General features: G+C 49.7%; 6 protein-coding genes across 6 annotated transcripts; 3 read left to right on the top strand and 3 right to left on the bottom strand.

Annotated features, from left to right (window-relative positions):
* Positions 1-809: 809 nt before the first annotated feature.
* On the top strand, positions 810-3,943 carry N7508_010242 (uncharacterized protein; the record flags this gene model as incomplete). The annotated part of the gene is made up of 2 exons (XM_058468302.1): positions 810-2,386; positions 2,443-3,943. 2 exons carry the CDS (start codon positions 810-812, stop codon positions 3,941-3,943), a joined length of 3,078 nt encoding a protein of 1,025 aa, XP_058316148.1.
* A 630-nt stretch (positions 3,944-4,573) lies between these two features.
* Positions 4,574-5,137, top strand: N7508_010241 (GNAT family N-acetyltransferase; the record flags this gene model as incomplete). Its single annotated transcript, XM_058468301.1, has 1 exon — positions 4,574-5,137. The coding sequence occupies one exon, from the start codon at positions 4,574-4,576 to the stop codon at positions 5,135-5,137; it is 564 nt and encodes a 187-aa protein (XP_058316147.1).
* A 1,484-nt stretch (positions 5,138-6,621) lies between these two features.
* N7508_010240 (TMEM14 family protein) lies at positions 6,622-7,074 on the bottom strand (the record flags this gene model as incomplete). Its single annotated transcript, XM_058468300.1, has 3 exons — positions 6,622-6,818; positions 6,887-6,979; positions 7,038-7,074. The coding sequence occupies 3 exons, from the start codon at positions 7,072-7,074 to the stop codon at positions 6,622-6,624; spliced, it is 327 nt and encodes a 108-aa protein (XP_058316146.1).
* A 468-nt stretch (positions 7,075-7,542) lies between these two features.
* Positions 7,543-11,580, bottom strand: N7508_010239 (uncharacterized protein; the record flags this gene model as incomplete). The annotated part of the gene is made up of 10 exons (XM_058468299.1): positions 7,543-7,946; positions 8,000-8,103; positions 8,155-8,282; positions 8,335-8,703; positions 8,757-9,404; positions 9,498-9,663; positions 9,719-9,949; positions 10,080-11,197; positions 11,246-11,456; positions 11,504-11,580. The coding sequence occupies 10 exons, from the start codon at positions 11,578-11,580 to the stop codon at positions 7,543-7,545; spliced, it is 3,456 nt and encodes a 1,151-aa protein (XP_058316145.1).
* Positions 11,581-11,871: 291 nt separating this feature from the next.
* N7508_010238 (putative mitochondrial carrier protein) lies at positions 11,872-13,267 on the bottom strand (the record flags this gene model as incomplete). Its single annotated transcript, XM_058468298.1, has 2 exons — positions 11,872-12,983; positions 13,030-13,267. 2 exons carry the CDS (start codon positions 13,265-13,267, stop codon positions 11,872-11,874), a joined length of 1,350 nt encoding a protein of 449 aa, XP_058316144.1.
* A 300-nt stretch (positions 13,268-13,567) lies between these two features.
* On the top strand, positions 13,568-15,220 carry N7508_010237 (putative F-box protein (Pof7); the record flags this gene model as incomplete). The annotated part of the gene is made up of 2 exons (XM_058468297.1): positions 13,568-13,945; positions 14,000-15,220. 2 exons carry the CDS (start codon positions 13,568-13,570, stop codon positions 15,218-15,220), a joined length of 1,599 nt encoding a protein of 532 aa, XP_058316143.1.
* Between the last annotated feature and the right edge of the window lie 86 nt (positions 15,221-15,306).

The following is a 15,306-nucleotide window of genomic DNA, read 5'->3' as shown; positions in this document are numbered from 1 at the left end:
TCTCCCATCTCCCCTCTTGGAGCTTGACAAAAGAGTTCCACATCTGTACTATATCATGTATACCATCAATGAACTCCATTTGATGCACTTCAATCTGGAGTTCCTTGCAGTTTGCAGTCTAGCCGAGTCCTATCTCAATTAGCCGAAAGTAGTATTCGTCCACCACCAACGTAGCAGCAATAAATCGTCTTGGCTTCCAGACTCGATCGACATGATCGGCATGTGTTCCAAAGTTGGGTTTCAGACCCTTTAAGGTTATAGATGTATATTGTTTATGTTCACATTCAAATTCCACCCATTCCCAAGACCATGAAGCCTACGAAGCCCCAGGCCGCGTCATCACATTGGCCTGTCAGGTCGGCTATTTGGACCAAATGATCCCGTGCAGCAAGCCATTGCGCCCAGTTGAGTCTAGACTGAAAATGCTGGCATGAGGGGGATTTGAGCTATGTTCTGCCCTTGGCATCTCTCTTCTGACAGGAGAAATAAGGCCCAGACTAGTGAAGCCTACCTGACACGGGTGGGTACGGGGAAATCTTATCTTTTCCATCTCCGTGTCACTCCATCCTCCAATCTCTCCCTCAGTGAATCGCAACTGGGAATGCATACAGTGCCCGGGACTCTATCTTGCTGGCCAAGCAACATCACCCGTGTGGCCCATACAATCCCGTACAAGCGCCACCCCCTCCCCAGTCCGAGCCCGAGTCCAGTCCCATCGCTAACCCTCCCCAGCCGCATTACATGAAACACACCAGACAGACATCAGACCAAAACCAAACCTCCAACCCAGCATCGATCGCCTCGCCACGATGGCAACCATGGTGGACATGGCGCGGCCCGCGCTGGTCAGCGATGCGGACCTGATGCAAGCCCGAGCAGCCCTACAACACCAACAGAGCGCCGAGATCTCCGTGCCACGCGAATTCATCTCCCTTATTGTCGACGAACTCATCTACCGTCGCGAATCCCATTCCTCCATCGCAGCCATCGAGCACGAATGCTCACATCTCCGCAAGGAACTCCGCAAACACACCCACATCAATGAAGCCTTTCAAAAGGAGCTGCGGGAGATCGGCGAGATCATCACGCAGGTTGCGCATGGTGATTTGTCCCAGCGCGCCCGTATGCATCCGCTCGAGATGTCGCCTGACATTGCTACCTTCAAGCAGACTATTAATACCATGATGGATCAGTTGCAGGTGTTTAGTCAGGAGGTGTCGAAGGTTGCTAGGGAGGTCGGCACTGAGGGTGTGCTTGGTGGTCAGGCGAAAATCGAGGGCATTCAGGGTATTTGGCATGAGCTTACTGTTAATGTTAATGCCATGGCCAACAATCTTACTACTCAGGTGCGCGATATCACTACTGTCACGACGGCTGTTGCCAAAGGTGATCTGCAGCGCAAGGTGCAGGCGGACTGCAAGGGTGAGATCTTATTGTTGAAGAATATTATCAATTCGATGGTGGATCAATTGAGGGAGTTTGCGTTTGAGGTTAGTCGTGTTGCGAGGGAGGTGGGGTCTGATGGTGTGCTTGGTGGTCAGGCTGTTGTGCACGGTGTTGAGGGCACTTGGAAGAACCTCACTGAAAATGTGAATCGCATGGCTATGAACCTCACGCAGCAGGTTCGTGAGATTGCTGATGTAACTACGGCTGTTGCTCGTGGTGATCTTACAAAGAAGGTTACTGCCGATGCCAAGGGCGAGATTTTGGACCTGAAGCTTACGATCAATGCGATGGTTGACCGACTGAATCAGTTCGCATTCGAGGTTAGCCGTGTTGCACGCGAAGTTGGTACGGACGGCACACTTGGTGGCCAGGCACAGGTCGAGAATGTTGAAGGTCGCTGGCGAGATTTGACTGATAACGTCAACACAATGGCTCAGAATCTCACGTTGCAAGTGCGACAGATTTCAAATGTCACCCAGGCAATTGCTCGTGGAGACCTGAGTACCAAGATTGAGGTCCACGCTCAGGGTGAAATATTGACACTGAAAGAAACCATTAACAGCATGGTGGATGGCTTAGGGGAATTTGCACGGGAGCTCAAAGGCGTCGCGAGGGACGTGGGTGTCCGTGGCAAACTCGGTGGACAGGCCAATGTGGCTGGATCCCATGGAATCTGGAGGTCGATCAGTGAAGATGTCAATACGATGGCCGATAACCTGACCTCGCAGGTTCGTGCCTTTGGAGAGATCACTGAAGCGGCGATGAGTGGTGATTTCACCAAGTTGATAACTGTCTCTGCCTCCGGAGAGATGGATGACTTGAAACAGAAGATCAACAAGATGATCTCGAGTTTGCGGGATAGTATCCAGCGCAATACTGCGGCACGTGAAGCAGCCGAGTTGGCGAATCGAAGCAAGTCTGAGTTCCTGGCAAATATGAGGTATGTTAGCCCTTGTCTAGATTGAGATGTGTTTCATGGTGCTAACCGCCATATAGTCATGAGATCAGGACTCCCATGAACGGCATTATCGGACTTTCAAGCTTGGCACTCGACACCGACGAACTTCAAGCTTCCGTGAGAGAAACACTCAAGATGGTTCATAATCTCGCCATCAGCTTGTTGACTATCATTGATGATATCCTCGATATTTCCAAAATCGAGGCCAATCATATGATGATCGAAAAGATGCCTTTCAGTCTGGGGTCCACCGTCCTCAGCGTATTGAAAGCTCTAACAGTGGAAACAAATGAGAAAGCCTTGGGTTTGGTTTACACTGTCGACGGAGAGGTGCCCGACTTCCTTATTGGCGATGCTTATCGATTGCGTCAGGTCATGCTCAACCTAGTCAACAATGCCATCAAATTCACCGACAACGGTGACATCAAAGTGAACATCAAGCGAGTTGATGACAGTCTGTGCGAACCCGGTGAGACAGCATTCCAATTTTCAGTCTGTGACCCCGGAATTGGCATTGAAGAGAGCAAACTCGGTCTCATCTTCGATAAGTTTCAACAAGCAGACGGGTCAATGACTCGGCGGTTCGGCGGAACTGGCCTTGGTCTCGCCATCTCGAAACGCTTGGTCTCCCTTATGGGTGGAGATATCTGGGTGACATCAACCGTAGACAGAGGCAGTACATTTGCCTTTACCTGCCGAGTGAAAGTCGCACCACCTCCACCAAGCTTTACAGATCAACTTCTTCCCCACCGCGGCCGACGTGTTCTCTTCCTCGACCACGGTCTCGCCCGCAGCTTCCCAATCGCCCAGCTTCTCATGGAACTCGGTCTGGACCCGCTCATCGTCACGGAAGAGCAGCTAGAAAACGGCCAGTTCCAAAGCGAATGGGGTGGTACCTTCGACGCTATCCTCATCGAGAACCTGGAAATAGCAGCAAGGCTTCGTGCCGACTCAACATTTCAACCAATCCCACTAGTCATCACAGCCCAAAACGTCAACCTCACCCTCCGCACAGCGGGCGAACTAGGCATAGCCTCATACATAACAGTGCCCTGCCGACCAATCGACCTCTGGAACGGAATTCTCCCCGCCCTAGGAAACCGCTCAACCCGTACACCATCAGGATACACACGCTCGCTCGCAATCCTCCTAGCAGAGGACAACGACGTCAATCAGAAAGTTGCAGTGCGCATCCTGGAAAAGTTCAACCACAACGTTACAGTTGTCGAAAACGGTCTACAGGCCGTCAAGGAGGTCAAGCAACATCGCTACGATGTTATCCTCATGGATGTCCAGATGCCCGTCATGGGCGGGTTCGAGGCTACCGGTAATATCCGACAGTATGAGAAGATGAATGCCTTGCCGCGTACACCTATCGTTGCGTTGACTGCGCATGCTATGCTTGGGGATCGGGATAAGTGTATCCAGGCTGGGATGGATGATTACCTTTCCAAGCCGTTGGATTCGAGTCGTATGATGCAGACTATTCTTAAGTGTTCTGCCATGAATCATTCCTCTTTGCCTACGATTGAGGGTTGATGATTTGTCTGTTCCAATGTTACTGCTCTTGACACTCATTTCTCTCATCTCTTACATCCCTGGATCCGTATTCTCCTTCACTCTTCTTTGTTTTCAAATACCCTACCGTCATTATATAGTTGATTATCAGGCCTCACATGTTTATGAATGCCTGTTTTTTTTTCTTTTTTTTTGTTTTTTTAAGTATTCTGTTATCTTTTCTCTTTTTCCTTTTTTTTTTCCCTCCTTTTTTGCCTCTCTTGATTTGGCCTCTTCCTTTTTCTGAGGCGATGTTACTGTAAACAAGTTGGCGTTCTGTGGTGTACTCCCAAATTCGAAGGAATATTGCCAACACACATGAAGATATCCTTATTTGCTCTATAAATTGTTCCTAAAAATCTTCTCTTTAATCCTTTATTTCATGTATTTCAAGGTTGTTTTCAAGTGACCTCGAAATCAGCGCTAACAAAAACCGCGCACGCGCCTTTCCAACGACAACCCGCCCTGACGATTACACCGTTGCATCGCACCAGCGTACACAATCACATATAAAGCACCATTCCTTGTTCAGATAAATCGAAATCTATAGAAAAAAAAAGATTGACCATTTTCAAATATTCAAGCCACCCTCAACAACTGAACCCCACCAAAATGCAACTCCGATTCTGCACAGCAACAGGGGAAGACGTCCTCCAACTCAAAACCCTAATCGAATCCGCCTTTCGCGCCCAAGACACCCGCCCAGGCTGGATAGACAACCTAGGTCTATCAAATATATTCACCATCTCGGCGGAAGAAATAAACACTGTCCTCAGCAAGCCCGACAGCGAGATGCTGCTTGTATTCACAACAGAGAATACTACTACCAACATCAACACCAACACCATCAACGAAGAAATCCTAGTTGGAACAATCGGCGTCTCAAAACGCGCAGGAAACGTCGGCCGCCTTTCCCTGCTAGCTGTGAGCCCGACATACGCCGGCGGTGGCCTCGGGCGCCAGGTCCTGGAGTATGGGGAGGAGTATTGTATTCGTGTTTGGGGTGTTGAAAAGCTTAGTTTGAATACACTTTCGGTTCGTCTGCAGCTTAGGGCTTGGTATGCCAGACGTGGGTATGTCGAGACTGGGGAGGTGGAGCCTTTCCCCGTCGATAGGGTCCCTGGGTTGGAGTTGCCTGATGGGCTTTGTCTTGTTGAGTTTGAGAAGGGGGTTTGATGGGGCGTTTGTAAAGTAGTGGTGTGGTTCGAGGAGGCTGTAAATTTCTCCTTTTGTTCAAGGGTTCGAATGTTTTGATTGTGAGAGTGTTGTCATGTCATCTCACACCATTCTTTTACTACTTGGGTTTGCTTGTCATTGCTTTTGTAGTTCGGTTGCCAAATCGCAAACATGTCAGGAGATTTTGAATGCAACATGGGTCTTAATTTTATAATGTATCATGATTGGTCCACCACCACGGAAGGTGCCAATCGAAAAATGATGATAAAAGAGGTCAAAAAAGAGGGGCCAAAGTAAGCCGAAAACAATGCGTGAGGCGCTATGAGCACGGGTTCTTTTGTACATTGAATCTGCAGACTCATCCTTGTTCATGTGGCTTCCTCGACATTCATTGTCACGAGGCACCGCAAAGGCCGATCAAGGGCACCCGGCTGTAAACTTCTGCCTTGTCAAGGAAACAGCCTTATAGATATAGTCTAGGGGTTTTTTAAATATTGACCATTTTGCGCATGATCGCTGCGTAATGAAGGTCGTTTGGCAATTTTAGCGGTTCCGGAAGTGTGGTCCCTTTCCATCGAGCATCTCAACTTGCATTCCCGTTGCTTGAGGGATGATGAGGATATCTAAGAAAATCATTGCAGCATCAATCAGGCCCTCCTACCGATTCGTTGGCTGGATTTCGAGCATGGAAGCGACTTCCGGACTTTGGCAGCATTTAAAAGTTGAGGCGTCCTTTTGCTTCATGGTATTCTATAGATACGGGTCAGCTAGACTTCTGTTAGTTACAAAAGGTCTCGTTAAGTAGTCTGAGTGAAGCTGCTGCATCTCGCCACAATATGAAACAAGGAATGATACCACGCACCTTGAGGCAGTCCCCGTATCGGGGGATGGGGTGCTTCCTCCCCTGAATCCAAGTTAGTTTGTCAAATTGCTTCAGTGTTCTATTGTTTGGCTACGTACCTCGTGCTACTCATAATAGGAGATCATTCTTCAAGCTTGGACATTAGATCTACATTGTCACTAATCAAGGAAAACCTCCGAGGGTACAAGTTGGAATTCGGGAGAAGTGATTGACAGGAGCACAGGGGCAAAATTCTTGATATAAAAAATGGAAACGAAAAGAAAGTACCGGAGTACATGTAAGCAGGTTGAGATAGGTACGTCGGATTCAGAGTAAACAAGTGCATTTTCGTACTAAAGTAGAGCTGCCTAATGCATGCAGGTCCCAGGTAGAAGATCAACACGTTGGGTAAGTGGAGAGCGATCCCTGGTGGAGGCATTTCCGCTACTATTTGAGACCAAAGGAGTGGCTTCGAGCGATTGATGTATCTTGTAACAACATTGACGGAAGAAGTCATAGTATCACGCGTTCAAGTAAGCGAATAGTCAGTCTTATATTGGAATACATGGGATTTTAATTTACATAGTGAGCACCAAAGCGTACGTGGTCACAAAATCTCAGATCTTGGTTCATGTTGTCGAACCTAAACCCCGAATCGGAACTCTCTGACCTTTTTCTGGTAGTAGTAGGACGCCAACATGCCAGTGGCGCCGAGTGCCAAAGGTACAGGGGCTTTAGCTCCAGTTTTAATAATCCTGGGAATTGCCGATCCCAGCAAGAGTACACTGTTTCCCAAGGCAAGTTCAGTGCCGTAGTCACGGTTCTCTTTAATCAAATAGCCTGGCGATTTGGTCAGCTCGGGTTATGAACTAGTACCTGGAATGCCGCGAGTCCTGATTCACACTTACCGGAGTATGCATATGAGATTCCAAGACCAACACCTGCGATCAAAGATGGCGCTGAGCGGGTCTTCAGGTATCCAGCGATGCCCCCTGCAGGCACTATTTTTGAGTCATGATTAGTTGCCAACTCGCCCTTCCATGCATAGGGACTACTTACGAAGGGCAGCAAGAGTGAAGGAAGGATGTTCAGCCATGACAGATATTCGAGAAAGTGAGTGACGTGAACGTTAACAATCTTTGGCTTCGTCGAAGATCGTTTAACCATGCAACCGCCCGGAGCGCTCCGGGGCCCCTGAGTGAGCTAGTCCCAATGGGGCTGAGGCTCCATTCTCGTCAGATGAAAGGAATATGATTGGTCTATCGGTGATCACGGCCCCACATCACCCATTTGGTCTATCTAACTATACCACGGCATTCTGTGCATAGGTAGAACCATTACGGCCCCTTGCTGCTTTGTAATAAGTTGTTCCGTTTGAATCAGCATGTCAAATACCAACTTGAACAAATTGTATCCCCGAACCTTCCACTGCATGAACAATGGCAACACCGACTGTTGTGGTCAGCGCTGCATGCTCCGTTGAATCCGCGGTTCTGTCACAAAGCAGCGCTTCCTCGAAAGTGAAAGAAGTCGTTACCTCGTTAGTCGCAACTGTCGTTCTCCACTAAGCCTCATCCGTCTGAACAACCTCGGGTTGCCTCCATTTCTTCTTTGCTGCCTCATCCCCCTTCCCATTCCCCATCCAAGGCCCCTCTCCAAGTGCCCCAGACCCAATCCCATACCGATCCTCCTGCCATCTCTGCCAAATGTCTTCATCAAGTTGCATATTTCTCCGCCCATAACCTAGATAATCATCAAATCGCTTACGCAAGTTGGAGTTCTTGGGAACAACCATATCAGGCATTTTATGTGTAATGGTTTCCCAATGCAAGACTGTTTTCACAGGATGCAGAATGAACTCTTTAATCAGACCTATGCTTATCTTGTGAGATTTGGAGACTGTTTCGCGGAGAGTTTCACTGAAAGCCAGGAGAAGCGAGAGGAAGATTATTGCAAACGAGGATGGGGCTATATATTTATGTTATTCCCGGTACGTAGTGGGGAACATCGGGAATGCATACCTGCTATCTCAAGCATCTGGCCCAGAGTCAGATTTGTAGCCTCGCCGCTCCATTCTCGAGCGTTTATGCCGAAGAGGGAAGTGAAGAATGAAAGTGGGAGAAACCTTGTTCTTGTTAGTGTTTTTGAGATGCTTCAGAAGATAGAGGACACCTACACGACCGAGAAAATTGTAAAGACCATTACTGCGCGCGACTGGGTCTGCGTGACTTCGGCCTGCCATCGGGCCATTTTGGCTTCGTCGACATTTGCTTGCTTCTGTTTCAGATCGAGGAGAGTTTCAACCTGATTCATTAGTACCTAGTTTGTGCAAGCATATATAGAAAACGATACTTACTGCTTTTTGAGCTAGATGACTGTTCTCCTTCATCTCGAGGATCTGGGAACGATATTCGTCGATTCGGACCTGTGCTGTATCGAGGAAGACTTTGCCATATCCCCGGCTATCAAAGTACTTGACCATACTTTTGATAACAGTGTCTTGTTGATCAAGCAACTTGAGTATGGTGGATAGTTCGTCCTCGATATCCCGTAGCTCAAGTAGAACAGACAGATCTTCTCGATTCCGTTTCGCAACTTGGCGTTCACGGTAGTCTCGCTCAGCAGCAGTCATAATCTTGCCATCTTTTGTGCGATCATGGTCCGCCGGACGATTAGTGAAGCCTCTATTTCGGAAGCGCTTGAATGATTTCGTGACGGACTCAGTCTGTTCACATTAGCAAATCTCGACCACCAAAAGAACACCATTGATAGACTCACCAAAATACTAATGGACTCCTCAAAGATCCTCAAAACCTGCAAATTACGATGCAAAGTCTTATCCAAAAGAACAGTAACAGCATGCAACATAATGAGCGCCGCCAAATCACCAGCAGTCTCAAACCTCCTCGCCAAATCCCCATTCAACTCATTGTAGATACTACTATGCAGGTTCGACTGCTCAAACAACTTTCCTTCAGAAGTAGTCGCTTCCTGGTTCGGAAAGAAGGTAATAACAGTCTTCGAATCAACAATCCAAAGCCAGAGCTGATCAACCATCAATACATTCCCGTCCATGAACTCGCCATACTCCGACTCATCGCCTTCATCCTGTGTTGACTGAAGATACTGTCTGAGCTGCTCGTCAATGCGTGCCGGTCGGCGCGTCCGCTTCCATAGCATCTGGTCATCGTCGCGGGCGATCGTTGAGCGGAGATTGGGATATCCAAACTGGTCGAGGGTGCGTCGGAAGTGGACTGGTGGTTCGCAACCAAGGTAAGACCATATTAATTGGGCTTCTAAGCTCGCTTTGGAGATTCGGCCGGGGACAGGTCGTGACCGACCCTGTTGCAGTCGGTCTGCTACTACCTTTCGTCGTTGGATTAGGTTGCGGTATGTGTCCCAGTGGAGCTGGCGGGTCAGTATAGTCTGTTTGATTTGGTGGAGTGGTACTCACATATGGAACCTGCGGGGTATCTGTTAGTATCGTTTTCGTGGGAAAATAAGAAGTCGTGAACAAACATATAAAGCGAGCTGGGGGTCGTCTGCAGCACCTGGTGTCCCCTGTGAGATATCCATTTGTCTTGAATGAATACATGCGGGCCGGACGAAGCGAGCATGAGGTTCAAGATGGCGGGCTCTGTTAAGTCGAAGGTACCAATTCTTGTCATTGATGAATTTTCGAAGACTGCATAGAAGAGTCAGTGTCATGAAATCCAGGAGAATGAAATGGCCGGTTCTACAAATTAGGGTCCTGACTATCTTGGCACGCTCGTCGGATAACCTGTGACACCCAGCCGGTATGGGTATAAGGAACATGAATCCAGACCAACTTCTCAGTGTCAGGCTCCGGCCGATCAAAGCGTGGCACCGAGCGAGGAATATCCGGAGTCTCTGCGTTTTGATTTATCCTGTCTCGGGTGGACTTTGGGATCGTTAGGAATACGGACTGCCTTGGTGGTGATGTCGAGCTTCTATAAAATGTGAGTTTAGGGTCCATCATACAAGCCATAGTGTCCTGCCTTCAAAAAATGAAAAGAAAAAACGAGGGGGCAAAAGACGTGAAACGAGGCGTGAAAAAAAGCCGCCTAGCAGTCTACTTACGAGGCAGGTCGAGAACTACTCCCCTGAGAACTACTATCCGAAGCACTCCGCCGATGTGAATGCGAACGTGAACGCGAACGCGCTCTTAACGGAATAAGCCCTAGAGCCTTCGTTATTGGATTCTTCTGTTTGCGATCCGGCGGCGGACTTTCAGCAGGCGGACTCTCAAAATAGCCATCCATAGCCGCTTCTGTGATATGAATCCTGGGCGAGGGATGGACAGCATCTTCAAAGCTTTGACTATACGGCAGAGGAGGACGTAGCGGACGAATTTCTTCTGAGCGCTCATTATGCTCGGCTGTGTCTGATGCTGGAGCAATATACGAGGAGCGCGGACTGTCGAAGCTGCTGATAGACGAATCATCCAATCCGCTGGGCTGGACACGACCTAATCTTTCCCTGAGACATGCTGATGGCCCTCGTGCGAGGTAGTCTTCTAAGGAGACTTTGGTCGACCATAGTTTCAGTGGACTTTCGTCACTGACGCCTAGCGCGGTATCTTCGAAGAAACCGTTGATTTGGACCATTACTTTCTTTTCAATGCCCAGGGGTGTATCTTCATGTCTTGATATCTCCACTGCAATAGTGACAGCTTCATTCAGCTCATTCAAGAATGTGTCCCGAGTTGATTCTTGGGCATGAAAGGTTGCCGTCCCTGCATGGTCTGTTGCAATGGGTACTTCTTTCTCATGTTCGATATCCAGTAATCCCGACCTAATAGAGGTAATCGGAACATGAAACTCCAGAACATTATTCGTCTCTGCGTCAACGACATGCATGGTTGAGTCCATAGTCTCGAGGAAAGACCAGACCTTCATATCAGCGGAGAGCGTCTTAAATTGGTTAGAAAGATGCCACAATCGTTCCTGGCGGGGTCGGAACTGTTCCCTGAGGGCATGGGGGCTTTCATGTTCCAGATGCAAGATATGGCGAATACTGGCTGCATACTCGTCAGCGGAGAGATAGGTCGAACCTTGGTGAGGCGTTGCAAAGAATGCGATGCCGTGGCAGCTGGTAAGGAGGGTGCTCGGCTCGGCCCGGGATGCCAGGGCCAGAGCTGCTTTCACGACGAGGCCGCCGGTGCTGTGGCAGATGAGAAATATTGGGCGTCGGGGGCTCTATTTTTGTGTTAGGATATAGATCAGATGGGATCGAAGGGGGCATACATCATGTTTCCTCTCATTGAGGAGTTGGTTCAGTAAACGTTGACCTAGAGAGTCGATCTTATCGTGTTCATTCAGTTCGCCATAGTTGTATAGAAGAACTCGGGCGCGAGGAAGATGTTGTAGCAACTCTGTATCCAACCAGGAAGATTTGGCACCATGAACTGTCCATGTCTTTCTATGATGTGCGCCGATAGGTGGAACAGCAACGATGCTATAAACAGTTAAGACTTGTAGTCCCCGATCAGACTGTATACTTACTCTACGTTGGTTTCTCCAGCAACCGCGATATGCTCGAACCACGAGCGCCTGTTCTCCATCGGTGGTCTTGAAGTCATGTTTGTTTGAGAACATATTCATGAGAACTGCGGGGAATAAAAAGTCAGGGGATTCTCAGCCTCATGGGGCCATGGCGGATGATCATCTGCGCCCCGATAACCCAGTAGGCTGTGTCTGCAGGGGGAAGTGAGTCAATAGAGATAGAGATGTCTATTAAGTATATGTACAATAATGCGTCAAAATTTCCAATAAAAACAAAAGCCCCAGTGCTACTCTATGAGCTGTATCAAAAACGCCAAAGCGACCTTAAGATCACATGCAGTATAGTACACGGCGTATACGCGCATATTTTATGCGTCAGTGTGTCGGCGTTCGTTGACCTCGCGAGCCATGCGCTTTCCGAGCTCATATGTCGAGATCATAATGGCGCAGGCCGGGGCAACTTTGAGGCATCGTGCTGTCCAGCCACGGAACAGACCGGCAGTGCCTTCTTCGCGAAAAATGTGCATCAGAAATTTGGGAAGGGAGAGCTGCTCTGGCGCTACTTTGCCCGGGGGAAGCGCCGGTCGCGAGGCACCAGTAGGAGCCGCGTCATCCATGTGTCGGAAGACTTGCTGTCGTGTCTTTCCGACGTCGAAGGGTGTAGTTACAAGTGCTGCCAGGGAGCCTGAAACGGCTCCAGAAATGAAGCTATCGAGGAAGGCTTGACTTGTGGTCTCTTGTGGTCTGTCATCGGACTCCGCGAGATGTGGGTAGCGCGCCGAGATCAGATTTTTCTTCACCTCCTCGTATCCCCACCAATACAAGCCCGAGAAGGGTACATCGCGCCACATAGTAAGCGTGAAGCCGCGCCAGAGGGAGCTGTATCCCTTGGCTTGCGTCATGTGGTACAGGTCCTGAATCGTCGTCTTGAAATGGTTCGCACCCGTCCCCGGGGTCGCTTGCAGTCTCGTGCGGAACATTTCCAATGGGCTGGTCGCTGCCGCTGCCGCAACTCGAGCGATAGAGCCTGCCACCAATGGCGCGCCGCTTTCTCCAAGGCGCTGCTTGATCGGACTGCGATCATCCATTCGCAACCAGTCGTATCCAGCAAAATAGATGACATTCGCTGGAATCCCCATCATCAAAGTCGGGCTCAGTCCTCGCCATAGTGTCAATGTGCCTTCGTTCCGTGCGATCTTCCGCAGCCCGTCCAAGGTCGATGTGAATTTTCGTCGCTGCGTTTCCTCGATCGCACAATCGATCGTTGGATGTGGCGTATTGCCTACTGCAGTCGCATGTGGTCCGAGCATGCACATCTGGGCATCGTTTCCGACCCAGAATACTTCACGACAGCAAGAAGTGATGCCGAGGTTACGAGGAAGGTTTTTCAGGGTTTGCGTAGTGTGGGAGGTGTATGGAGAGGTGTTGTGTATTTGAGATTGTGACTGTAGACGCACTCGGACGACATCGAGAGGCGTTACTGATGCTGTCAGCCTTGAACTGCCACGGGTTTGAAGCTCTCTTACCTAGTAACCCGGTCAAAATGTTTCCCGCCGTCGCAGAGAACATCCGCTGGCCCACCGTGATATCGTCATTCGGAGACGGTGTCTTAGGGGCCAGGGGAGTCCCCGTCCCTGATGTAGCGGCCATTGTCGTAGATTCGTCAAACTGAGAGTTCCATGACGCCCCTAGAGAGGCGTTGATCTCGGTCTCAAACTCAGTAAGAGAACCTTGGGATGGAACGTAATCCAATCCGGTCGGCATTCGATCAACCTGTAAGGAGAGAAAGGGAGAATCGAAGTGAAACAGAAACAAGAACGAGAAACAAGAACGGCGATGCGTCACCGGGAAAGGGAAGTTTTTCGGGGTTTGACGGGTGGCGGCGGTCGGAGATAAGCCGTGGACAACTTCACTTCTGCAACTTTCGACAAAGAGTTCAATGGCGATCTAATTAATCTTGATGGGTTAGGTGTTTGCTCTACTCTCTCTTTCTCTCTCTTGAACATCAAGTTGGCCTAAGTGGGCTTATCAATCTGATCTCCGAGGTCGGACCACCTCCCCGCCATGGAAGACAACGCCGAGCTCGAGTCGTTCCGCCGACAGTGGCGCGAGGAGGTCTCGCGTCGATCGAAGCCCAAGGCCCCTCCTGCTGCGACTCCGGCCCCAACTGCCCCGCCTCCGACTCGTCTTCCGCCAACACGCCATGAGGCCTCTCACCGCAATGAGGTCGAGGAAGAGGGTCCACCGCTAGCTTCATTCGACCCAGAGGAGCTGGCCCAGCAGGTTGGACAGCTGAGTGTGGAATCTCCAGAGGATGATGACTTCGCTCGTCGTCGTGTCACGGAGCCGACGTCCGCGCTGGAGCACTTCGAGCGAGCTGTCGAGAAGGAGGCCGAGGGCAACCTGGGAGACAGTCTGTCACACTATCGCAAGGCATACAGAGTGAGTTCTGGACATGGCGGCGGTACATAATTTTCAAAAGCTCACTGCCTATAGTTGGATTCTACTGTCGATAAAACATACCGGAACAAACACTATGCGCATGTCTGGAAGAAGACGAATCAGCCGGCTCCCACTACTACCCCCGTGGCAACTCACCAACCCACGGAGATAGAGACCTTGCCAACGCCTCAGCTGATCGCATCCTTCGCACACTATCCAATTCCCCAGAGAGAACCTCTCATCGAAGGCACACCACCTCCTCCCTGCCCAATCTCTACGGTTCCATCAGAGGTGATAGTAGAGATTCTCCGGCATGTGGCTTTGAATGACCCTTCAGTATTTGGACGTATGGCACTGGTCTGCAAGCGGTTGGCGTATCATTTCGCACATGAACAGCACATTTGGAAACGGATTTGTCAAGGAAAGAAGTTCGGGTTTCAGGGAATGCATTACGACTTTGCATGCGATCTACAAGGAAATCCCATCTACACACTCGGGGAACGATACACACCATTTCCCAGGGATGAGCCAATGGAAATTCCCAAGCCGTTATCATCATGGAGTCAGGTTTTCCAGACACTTCCTCGGATTCGGTATACTGGTGTTTACATCAGCACGGTCAACTACACTCGGCCTGGTGCTGCCGATGCCTACCAAAACACCTCGTGGAATAGCCCCATTCACATCGTCACCTACTACCGCTACCTTCGGTTCTATCCCGATGGCTCGGTGGTGTCTCTGCTTACTTCAACGGAACCCGTCGACGTGGTCCCTTACTTTAGCAAGGAGAATGTGATGGCAGCACGCACCCCGGCACAGAAAAAGCATCAACGCCGTCTATCAGATCATGGCCAGTCGCTATCAGGAGCAGCCGATTCAGTGCCCCCGGCTGCAATGAACACATTAAAGCACGGCCTTCCAGGACGTTGGCATCTGGCCCCTCCCATTCCTGAATCAGACACACCCGCCGAAGCCTGGAAGCCACATTCCTCAACGGACCGAAAGCCACTTCTCAGCGACGAACGCGATCTCATCGTCGAATCTGAAGGTGTTGAATCTAAGTACATGTACACGATGCATCTTTCTTTACGTTCCCCTACGGTTCCTAAGGCTGCTCTGGCTGGACCTGCTCCACCCAACCCATCGAAGAATACTAAACTGTCTTGGAAGGGATTTTGGAGTTACAATAGATTGACGGACGATTGGGGCGAGTTCACTCTTCGCAATGACCGTGCCTATGTCTTCCGTCGGGTTCGTGGTTGGGGTTTAGACTGAAAACACATGATTGATGACTTGACATGATTTGCATACATCGGAGAAATTTACATAGGGCATCATCAATTCAGACTAACTTCCAAATA

The sequence above is a fragment of the Penicillium antarcticum genome (genome assembly GCF_028974205.1).
Source record: "Penicillium antarcticum strain IBT 31339 chromosome Unknown utg000009l_segment0_segment0, whole genome shotgun sequence".
NCBI classification, from domain to species: Eukaryota; Fungi; Ascomycota; class Eurotiomycetes; order Eurotiales; family Aspergillaceae; genus Penicillium; species Penicillium antarcticum.
The sequence above is the reverse complement of the archived record's forward strand: the minus strand, read 5'-3'. Positions and strand labels throughout refer to the sequence as shown.